Source organism: Fragaria vesca, linkage group LG6 (genome assembly GCF_000184155.1).
Source record: "Fragaria vesca subsp. vesca linkage group LG6, FraVesHawaii_1.0, whole genome shotgun sequence".
Classification (NCBI taxonomy): Eukaryota; Viridiplantae; Streptophyta; class Magnoliopsida; order Rosales; family Rosaceae; genus Fragaria; species Fragaria vesca.
In genome coordinates this window covers 17,818,438-17,830,150 of record NC_020496.1, presented here as the reverse complement: position 1 = coordinate 17,830,150, position 11,713 = coordinate 17,818,438, and the positions used below count along the sequence as shown (strand labels likewise).

The window sequence follows — 11,713 nt, the reverse complement described above, 5'->3', positions numbered from 1 at the left end:
TAAGATGAAGGTTAAATAAAAAAAATAAAAAATAAAAAGAGAAATAAAGCATTTAGAGTTATTGTCAATATAGAAAAGAATTTTCAACATTTTTTGTAATGAATTGATGCATGTGGATATTTTTGAGCCATTAGATTAGATAGAGGTTAGAGATTTTATGAAATTTACTAACTTTATGGCTTGCTCACTTTAGAGGAGCCGGATCCCTCATAGGCAATCCCAGGTATCTGTCATGCTGATCGACACACTTCACTTCTAGGATATCTGAAAGTTCAGTCTTCACCTCATTAAGGGTTTGACAAAACCTTTAGGGGGGTTTGACAAAAACTTTATATCCTCAATTGTTTGATAAAAATGTTGAATTGAATTGTGGGTAAAATACTATATAGTTCTTATGGTTTGAAGTCGACATTGTTCAGTCCTTGTGGTTTTATTTTAATCTGAATGGTCCTTAAAGTCACGATTTTTCATCCAAATGGTCATTCTGTCAATTTTCTCAGTTAAATTGCTGACCTGGCCATTAAAAATTACAATGTCTTTAACGGTCACATCAGTACTCTAACAGAAAAAATTGACGGAAAAATTATTTGGATGAAAAATTATGACTTTAAGAACCATTCAGATTAAAACAAGGTTCTAAAAAACGGCCTAGGCGGCCGCCTAGGCTCCCGGAGAAGGGTTGCCGTCTCGATTTTGGGCAAATCGGCTAGTGTAGGTGGCCGACCGTTGTTTGGCCGCTTGGGCGGCGGCTAGGCGGGGTCTGGGCGGATCACCGATTACCTTTTTTTTTTGTAAAGACTCAGGCGATTAGAGGTCTGGGCTTCATCTATTTTGGCATCTGGGTTTTTATGCCAATGATCCAATCAAACAGAGAAGAGAACAGAGAGAAAGTGAGGATCAAAGAGAGAAGAGGAAGAAGAGGACCGTGGGTATGGAGAATTGGGGATGATATTGTTCTTTGATGCGTTCTTGATGTCTGAAAAAATGAAAAAGGAGGCAGAAAGAATGGATGCGTAGAGAAAGAGATGAAGGGAGAGATGAATTTAACATATACTATTTTTCGTACACTGTTCATAATCACTGTTCGCGTGAACAGTGTTGGACTAGGTGTTGGGTGTTTTTTTTTTTATTTTTTATTTTAATTGTTAGAAGTATGTTTACACAATTGAGACTGTTATAATTTACACTTTTATAATGATAAGAAGATCTCACCAGGAATTTTCGTTTGCAGTTACCTAAGGTCCTCAAGTTGATAAGAAGATCTCACCATAATTTGAATTTAGACGATATTCAGGCATAAATCAGACTTGAGTGTTTTTTGATCAGCCATTAGAATAGTATTAGATTTTTTTTTTGTTAAAATAGAAGCAATAAGCTGTGGATATGGCATTTGATAGTTTTTATCTCCAGTGAAAATGTTTATGAATTTGTTTGATATCTTGCAGAGATAAATACAAAACTGAAAAATAATACAATACTAATTAACTCATCAAATTCTTGAGAAAAATTACAACGATCCAAAGATGGTCATAAGAACTCTTGCATAAAGATCTAAATATTGCAAATAAAACAGAGGTAAAGTCTTTATGTATGTTTACTGTAGGAAATTATCGGTTTTGAGATTTATGTGGAGTTTGATTATTCAAAATGAAACAAAATGTGGAGTCTTACTAACTACTGGTCTCAATTTTGTTGCTTTTGTGGTTGCTTGACTTTCTTTGGTATATATGCACTTTTATTAGTCTTTTCTTATGTTTCCTTCTTTTATATATAGATCTGTAGGGTTTTCATTGATTTTCAGTTGAAGTCTCTTGCATTTTGCGATAAGCAAAAGATTAAGCTCTGCTAGAACTTGAAGGACTTTATGATAAAGATCATAATTTCATAGATAGACCGGGACTATGGGGATTATAAGTTATCATAGATTCTTAAATCTTAAAGGTGTAACATTAGAATGAGAAATACATTTACAACAATATAGAGATGGGGTATTGAGATGACAAATAATTAAAGATACCAAGACAGTAAATAATTGAACGTATGGATATAAATTCTTTAATAGACCTTATTTAATTCTTTTGCTTCCTTATGTAAACTTAGTTGGCTTTGGTCAAAATGCTAAAATAGATACAACATATATCAAGAAATTAAAATATATAACAAGAGGGCATGTGTCCTAGAGTAGTAATGTTTCTTGCCACATATATGGTTTACTCTTTAGTGTGGTCTGTGACAGACATTAAGAATATATAGTAAAATGAGATTATTGCTTTGTGTTTTTTGTTTTGTTTTTTGTTGGGTCTGAATAGCTTACTCAATACAATATACTTTTGATTTGAGTTAATGGTGATGCACTGGCTTGAATGAGGATATGCCATAGTCTCCTCAAAACATGTATTGGCTTCCAGTAATATATGATTTACATTCATTTTGTATAGTGATCAACGTTGCTAAACTTCTAGTATTAGTATTCACCTGGCTATCAACATATGTGTAGGTAAAAAGGTAGACTAGCATTGTGGATATACATACTTTATGATGGGCATAGAGAAGTAAAGAATGAGCATATGTCATTGGATTTGCGTTTAGGCTTCCATCATGTATAGATGTATATAGGTTAGTTAAACTCAACTAGGTAGTATCACTCTGAAACTCCAATTATTTTCTATACATGTATAGAGTGAAACAACATATTAATTCATCATTTCAACTAAACATAATACGATAGTGGCTATTCTTTTGATTCCTTAGAATGAACTATTTTCAGTAACCATATTCTTAAATTTCTGCCTATTCCATTATGTAGAATACAAATTTTGTTGACAAGAAATCTCGTAGCAACGCACGGGTATCTTTCTAGTATATGATTATTAGGTTAAACGACTAAAGATAAAAATGACCTCATCTAAACTTGGGCTTTACATTTGGTCATGGGCCTATCAACCCCAACAAATTCTTTTACTTCTAAATTTTTTTTCATCAATAACTATAAATTTTTAATTATTTATCATATAAAATCTAAATATCTGAACTCAAAACTAATGACATTAGATCAAAATTTTGAGCATTTTCACTATTTTCAGATATTATACTACCTTATATAATTATTTATATAATTATCTATTATTAAAAAATAAAATAAATACAAAAATACAAAAATACAAATCCGATTAATCCCCGATTAATTCCCGATCAATCTTTTGGGCGTTGTCTGCCTGACTAGCGCCTAGCGTTTTTTAGAACCTTGGATTTGGATTAAAATAAAACCATAAGGACTGAACAAATATCGACTTCAAACCACAAAGACTAAACAAATTTTAATTCATGAATTATATAGCTAAAGGCCGTGCAGCTGATGGTAAGATAGGGTTTTTTTCTTTTTCCTTTTTTCTTTTTGAAGATAGACTTTTTATTTATTTTTTATTATTAATTTTTTTATAAATACAAGGGCTATGGTAGCTTTCACGTTATAATCATTAACGAAATTATATAATAAAAGGGGAAAAGGGGGGGGGGGGGACGATTGTGCCTACACCCTATAATGTAAGAACATCCTAATATAATATTAGGCATGTCTACAAAATCTATGCATTCTAACAAACATCATTTAACAAAGAATGCATCATTAGCTACCTCATTTGCTTTACAATTTTTGCTACATACCGAAAAAATAATGCTCATGGAAAGCCAAATTGCTATGTATATCAGCTTTCCAATTATGTTCCCACTGAAAATTACCAATGACCCTAAATTTCATCCTGCCACCAAGAGACTGCGACAATTTTACGAAAGAAGGAATTCACCGCCTCATTAGGACAAACATGGTATGCTGAGTACCCAAATCTACCAGGATATAGCCCATAACTTCCTACCTAATTAAGAACTTATTGAATATATTAAAACTAACGTCAAAAGCAAATTCATAATACAAAAGAGGATGAAATTTATACTATTTACCCTTCCTGTCATGGAAAATCTCAGCTTTGCCACAACCCAATAAAAGACCGTTTAACCCTTTCTCATGAAATTACATATTTACCCTTCTTTTTATAGAAAATCTCAGCTTTGCCACAGCCTAGTAAAAGATCGTTTTATCTTTTCTCTCATAGCTTTTTACAATTTTGCCACTCAATTTGCAGTTATTTTTAGTTAGAGTTATGAAAAAGACTATTTTACCCTTCTTGAACAACCTAATTACGGCTTTGTCATGCTTCCACACTTAACCTAACCCGCAGCAACACGCAGGTCACTGCCTCGTAAATACTATAAGTGACTCTAAGCAAAAACATAGAGGCAACCCAACAAAATTTGGTCCATTGGTCTAAGGCTCAAGCTTTGACACAAAAACCACTAGGTCCAAGCTTAAGTCGTGGGTTGCAATATCCATGAGACCACCAACCCGTCTGCATCTTCCCTGCCAGACCGTCGCCGGTAGCAGCATCCCCTCCGCCTACCGCAAGCCGACTAAGCGCGCCTCCCCTGTCTAGATAGAAGCCAAACCGCCCATACCAAGTCGGAACGAACCGATCCAGTCTTAGCATTGTAGATTCTGACGATGCCCTTCCTCTTGAACGACCATCACCACCATGCAACTTCCGCAAGAAAATTTGGTTGAAGTAGAGCCCCTTAATTCAGATGTTATAAAAGCTGAGGATGACAAGACGAAGTTTTCTTAATAGATAGAAAAAGTATAGCAAGAGCTACCATCTCCTGGAAAGCATAGCAGATCAAGCAAAAGCCACTCGAGATCACCCATGCATATTACCATATCGATGCAGCCACGAAGCCTTGTCGACGATCCATCACAGAGGACTAATTAAATACCTAACTTGACCACCATGCTTTAGATGTACTATCTCAAAAAAGAAAAAAGAAAAAGCTAAAAAAGAAAAATGTACACATAGATTATTTAAATCAAAATCGCAATAATTTCATTTATCTCAACTTTAGAGTGACCATTACAAACAACAACCAAGATGTTAAAGGTCAAATTTCTTGAATGTGGTTTTTTCTTTTTTTTTTTTGGGATCAAACAAACAATTAATATGCTATAACGAGTCTGTTATGAGTCGAATTCATGACCTCTCACTTACAAAGAGAGACTTATGTCAATAGTCAAGGTGAAAGGTTTTTGACTTTTTTTTATAAAATATTTTAAATAAAATCATACAAATGTAAGAAACAGAAACAGTAAAATCATAAATGAGTAGTGAAAAATGGACGGTAAAAAGTGGGAATAAAATTCCCACGTAAAATAATCAAATGGTGGGAATCCAAACTCCACTCAACAATCCCACCATATATAAAATTCTACCATCAAAGTCAGACGCTTCTCCTCCAATTCCCAATTATTGTCAGAAGAAGAAGAAGCAGCAGACCCAACAAACAAAGAATCCAAAGGGCCATCCTTTTCTGGGCGGTTGCTTCAGAGAGCGGGTGGGTTGCCTTTGGAATCCGGTTTCAGGAAACAAGACTCATTTTCTCACGGGTCAGTCTCTATCTTACCAGTTTTGATTTTTCATTCTCTTATTTCAAGTTTGAGGCTCATATCTGTTTGTGTTTGGTTTTGGATTCTCAGAAGCGGCTCTTTGTTTCCTGGAATCGGATTACCGATTGGATATTCCGGGGCGTAATCCTCCCCAGTGGATCCAATTTGTTGCTTTCTGGGTCTACCTTGAATTGAATGCATGGGGTAAGTTTTCCGATTTCTTTTCTGGGTTTCATTTGATTGATTGATCGGGTTTTCTGGCGTTGATTTTATGTGGGTTGTCTTTGTCTGCTGTTTTTGTGTGTTAATAGGATACAGTTGTACCTGAAATGATCGTTTTGGTGCAGTTAATATTTTTAAAGTTGAAGAAGTGCAATATAATCACACTATGTGGATAGAAAATTCCTTGAAATGAGATTTGTGGGTTTTATGCGCTTGTGTGTTAGTTCTGAGGAATTTCAAGGAGTTCGTGTAGTCTAATTATATGATAGTAGATGGTTCAGCAATGCTAAAAGCCTTTTTTCAAGTTGTTTTTGTTTTTGTATTCTGTCTATCTAATGGAAAGAATGATGAGAAGGTCGATTCGGTTGGAATAAAATTTCCAACGCCTATTGATCAGAGGTTTAAATGCTTCTGGCATCCCATGCAACAATGTTTGAAATATTTTTTGGGTAAGAAGGAGATCTTTGGCTCATCTGTAGTAGAGGGGTTTGCTGACGATTACACATTAGTGGTGGAACTATGTGGCTCATCTGTAGTAGAGGGGCTCCTCTTTGGTTCATCTGTAGCAGAGGGGTTCGCTGACAATTACACATTAGCAGTGCAACTCTGTCAATGTGATCTCATTGTGTGGTCACATGTCTGAGTGATGGACACTTAAAATTTTTCACTTATTCCAAAAGAGAGCAATTTTTCTTGACGTGGTTGGAGAACTTTCTTTATGGGGGCGTGTTTACTAAATACACAAATGGACTTTAACTGGGAATGTGAAGTTTAATGGCTTGTGCAGGTTGATTTGTATTCTCTTTTTGGTAGTTTGTAATTTTGTATTGTTCAATGAAATGATTATACATGATTTCTAACAGAATTGGTGTGATTTGTAACAGAGCAGTGCTTGTCTAGCGTGCCATACTAAAACCAAACTGGAAACTTCAGTGGATGAGAAACTGAAAGAAAGATCAAATAAAAAGCCAACAGAAAGGAAACCTAGTATATCAGAAGGCTTCTGGACCACCAGCACGTGGGATATGGACAACAGTGCAGTTCTGTCACAGGGAAGCATATCATCAATCAGCACAAACCAGACCCTTGATCCGCATGGTGGTTCTGCTGGCAGTAGTGCTCCTTCTGAATTTGTAAATCATGGCAAGTTTTTAGAGTTGCTCATTAAAGTTTCAGTACTTTGTAAGTTATGCATGTCTCTATAGGAGTATGTTGTGTACATAGGAAAAGCATTTAGCGAGTCCCTTTCAGGTTGCTCCTATCGGAACACCCCATGGCCATCCAATGGACTGAGTTTCCTTGGAAGTATGATTACATTCAATGGATTTATCAACAGCCTGTTTCTCATACTTACAGTAATAACACCAGTAACCATACTACTAATTATAATCTGGCAGAGAGTCTCTAACAGCCCATTTCCTATTTTTGTTTTTGTTTTTTTTGCACTTATATCTACTAGATATCCTTCCTGAAATGATCTTGTAAGGTTTTGTTTAAAAGACTATGTTTTCCATGGTTTCAAGAATGGTTTTCCAACTTGTGTGTTCTATTAGCTTCTGTGCTGTTGATATTATTTGTTTCCTTGATTCCTGTCTGCGTGTTGTTTTTTTGTTTTTTTTTTGTTGATTGTGCTTGTGTTTTTGTGGAGCTTTGTTAAAGTTATGTGATATAAGATCTCGACTGCAGGTCTTCTTCTATGGAACCAAACTAGGCAGCGTTGGGTAGGGAGCAAAAAGCCTGAGAAGCAGCCACAGCAAATTCGGGAACCCAAATTAAGGTAAATTACATGTCGGGTTTTTGATCTCCTGAAGTTTTGTGTGGAGCAGTTTGGTTTACATATACCAAAAAGAACCATTTAACTTCTGAGGAATAAATGACCACGTAGCTAGGTACATGACATCAACGTATATTCATATTAATTGATAGACAGTTAGGTTTAGGCCTAGTTTGGTACAGCTTCGCTTTTAAAAAAAATCAGTTTTTATTCGAAGTTTTAGATTTTATAGTGTTTGGTAAATGAAAGAAAAACAATTTTTTTTGAAAATTACAGTTCACTGGCAGCAGCTTTTAGAAGCAACTTGAAGGTTACTTTTAAAAGTAGCTGTCACTAAAAACACTAGAAATTAATAAATTTTGTTTTCGCAGCACTTTTAAAACTAATATTTACCAAACACAAAACTGTTTTAATTCAAAGTTGATTATTTTCACAGTACAGCAGCAGCAGTTTTTTTTTAAAGTCACAGCAATACCAAACTAGCCCTTAGCTAGTAGCTCTTTGTTTCCATTCCTGCTTTTCGTAAAGGTGATCAAAGAACAGCACTATTCTTTTTCACAATACATGCAAAACTTCATTCTCTGTAAAGTAGCCATTGTATATTCGTGAATACCTGTCTATACTCTGCTAGAACTCTTTGTTTCAGCATCCTTAAATTGTTCTGCCTTTGCAGTTGGAATGCGACGTACGAAAGTTTACTGGGGAGTAACAAGCCTTTCACTCAGCCTATCCCTCTCTCTGTGAGTCTCTGCCCCTGCAAGTATGTAGTAGTTCATTATGGACATTTTTTCTAATTGCTTTTTGTTGTTCACGTCAACAGGAAATGGTAGATTTTCTAGTGGACAATTGGGAGCAAGAAGGGTTGTACGATTGAGTCATTGAGAGCAGCAGAGGTACTAGAAATTTGAAAATTTGCTGGTTACAACGTTGATCTGAGTGTTTGTATCACTTTTACTGCCTCCTAGTAACTAGGAAGCGACATCATGGCTTGTACATCAACTGTAACATCATTATTGCTTTCTTCTCTTTGGATCCAAACTCTGAGGGCCTTTTTTTGTTCCCTTGTATTGCATTTAGACTGATTTATAGGATTGGATTCTTCCACCGTTGATGGTGGGCGATTTTGCAAAAGTTATTTCCGGTATGAATAGCTCACTCCCATTTAATAGTACCAGCCACAAGTGCCTTGAGGTATATTTGAAGTACAATAATTAACAATCTGACATGCTGTAATGCTTGTTTTATCTTTGTGATTCTTGTATAATTACAAGGTTGGAATAGGTATTCCTTTATCTTGTAGCTCAACGTGATTATTAGCTGGAGAACAGTTTTTCTAGCTGCTAAAAGAGAAATTTTATTAACATATCTCTAAATGTTATATAAATTATATAAAATTTTGTGGGTACATAAAATTATCAAAAGAGACATTCATATCAAAAGTAAAGAAAACTTGTTGAAATAAAATATCATGCTTAAAAGTTTTTTTCTTCTACGAGAACAACGTATGTGAAGATACCAAGCGCTATAATTTAAACCTCTATAAATTAATAATGTTGGGACTGGTAAAATATATTATTTAATTGAGATTGTTAATTTATCGACGTCAATTTTGCTAATTTTTATTTCGACACTGGTAAAAATATTATTTAATCAAGGTTATTAATTTATTAAATATTAAATTATTAAAGTTTTATTGTCGATATATAGTACAAATTAAAGTTTGAAATTTAGATTTTACTGTTCATGCATATTAGGTCGTTCAAACTGAACACCAAACTAGAACTTAGGATGATGCTATATATATACTCCTCTTTTTTTCTTTTTCTTTTTTTGAATAAATTGAGTAACAGATCTAGAAAAGTATGTGTATTTAGTGAATGAGTTGTGTATTTAATGAATCAGTGGTGTATTTTAAATAAGGGTATTGTAGGAAGATTGAGTATATGTATCTAGTAAAATGTTAAAACAATAAAATCAATATGTGGTGCATTAAGTATGAGGTGTGTATCTAGTAATTAAAGATATGTTGTGTGTATCTAGTAATTAAAGATGTGCTAATAAAATGTGTTAAAATGGGCGGATAAGGATTTAGCAGACCGCTCCAATAATATCGGAGGAAAAACCTAGACCGTTGGGATAGAGATGCTCCGTCCTGCGGCGCGCCCTTGACACGATGCCGTCGAACGGGCCCGAGAGGACCTGGTGTCTAGTGTAGATTGGCCTAGTCGGCAGAAGGGTTGTGGGGCGTTCGCTCAATTGTTTCAACAGAGGGGAGGCTTTGATGGTGGAGAATCGCCGCAGTTGGAGGCAGGGAGGGGTTTGCTGTACCTGAGAGCGGTTTGGAAGAGGCTAGGTTGGTCCGAGTTGGCCTGGCGATATCAAGGATCACCTGGAGGTGACGATTGGTTGGTGATGGCGCTGGGATCAGTTTTCATATCGGGTCATTTAGATCCGATTTGGTTTCGTCTATTTTTGATCGTGGTCGAGAGCAACAACTACTCTAATCGTCGTGATAGGGCACTACGTTTGATTGAATTCTTTGGGCGACGTGCTGGGAGAGGTGGTGATGTCGTCGATGGTCAGAAGGTGTGGGTGTCGTCGGTATGGTGGACGCCGTCCTGCTTCTCTGCGTTTTGGCTCAGGCTGGATGGTAACTGGGCCTGGTTTTAGGCCTAGTCCAAAATTTTATTTTCTTTATGCTTTATTTTTTAATTTAATTATGCTTTGTTGCATTTCAGTTTTAGAACTAAGCGGTTTTAGGCCGCAAATAATACCCCTTCACTTTGAGGTAGGGTGCAAAGGGCCTTGTGCCAGTCTATGCACCTTGTGTGCCTTATCTGCTCTAGGTAGGTGGCGTGTCCTTTGCTTAGTCAAATGGTTACAACCTCCTAGTGGTAGGATGAAACTAAGTGTCGTCGGATTCAATCTTCGGCGGCAACATAGTAGGAAAGTTTCATTCTTAGACATTAGGATATGTAATCGTGTTACGAATCTATTGATCTTTCCATTATGTCACCTTGTGACAAAACAAATGGAGTCGCCATTAGAGTAGTACTCTTTGCTAGTTGGTGCTTGTTAGAATACATGTACGTTGTAGAGATTCTCGATATTATTTCGGGTCTTTGTAATCAAGGGTTTAGGCTTCATGTCCCCCCCTCTTTGTATTCGACGGTTTCATTAATGAAAACTTAAGGGCAGCCGCACCAACCCTTTATTCTAAAAAAAAAAAATGGCGGATCAGTTGTCTGCTTTTTGGGAGAAAGAAAAACTAGTGTTCCAGTACTGTGGTAAAAAAGAAAAAAACATTTATAGGCCATGCCTTATTTTATTAGGGTGTGTTATTGTCATTGTAACATATTTCTTTATTCAACCTACAAGAGTGGTTTCAAATACACACATCTAATTACATTTTATAGTTTAAGGTTTAAAAAGCAACAACAAATCTAAAATTATCTTTGCCAAAATAGCTAATGTAATTTTTCCTGTCAATATTTGACTAGGATGGAGGACCATGTGATACTGCCACATGGTCCTCACGTAGCGTTGAAAAAATTCTCATAATTACTTAATGCTCATATTTATTATTTGACATTTCAAATGAGATTTTATTTGTATGTTAAATGACCAAAAAAGACATGTGTGTAATGCATTAGGAAGACAAATTAGAATGTTAAAAACGTAGAACTTATATTTGAAAACTAATAATGTGAAAATATAAAACAAATTAAAATTAAAAAAATGAAAACTGATGAAGTATAAAAGGTATAGACGAAGAGATAACAAGATAATCATCATCTTATTCATTGATATGAGCCCTTTATATAAAGAAGGGTGTTGCTAGATGTACCCAGCAAATTGCTAAATGTACCCAACATTAATTTTATTACCCATTTTACCCCGTTTGTATAAAAGGATGAATTTAAAAAGGGAAGTTAAACGCCTCCTCGCCGAGATCGTCAATGCCGTAAGGTCCAACTACGTCAGGTGGAGAAGCACGTCGGCTGTTCGCGCTCGCTCGGTTCCGTGTGGGAAATACCTTGCCGTCCTCACCGACGGCATTAGAGGAGGAGGTCAAAATGATAGTTTTTTTTATTTGGAATCTTGTCCTCAGTTGGAAATGAGCAGTGGATAAACAGGTTGAGGAGGGAAGCTTGGGAGAGAGAGTGGAGGAGATGAGTGAGAGCGGAGTAGAAACAGTGATTAGAGAGAGAGAGGGAGAGAGAGAGAGT

General features: G+C 35.7%; 1 protein-coding gene across 1 annotated transcript; it reads left to right on the top strand.

Annotated features, from left to right (window-relative positions):
• The first annotated feature begins 5,289 nt into the window (after positions 1-5,289).
• On the top strand, positions 5,290-8,610 carry LOC101299394. Its single transcript, XM_004303263.1, has 6 exons — positions 5,290-5,488; positions 5,579-5,692; positions 6,595-6,853; positions 7,397-7,487; positions 8,158-8,224; positions 8,305-8,610. The coding sequence occupies exons 2-6, from the start codon at positions 5,684-5,686 to the stop codon at positions 8,356-8,358; spliced, it is 480 nt and encodes a 159-aa protein (XP_004303311.1). The 5' UTR covers positions 5,290-5,488; positions 5,579-5,683; the 3' UTR covers positions 8,359-8,610.
• The last annotated feature ends 3,103 nt before the right edge of the window (positions 8,611-11,713 follow it).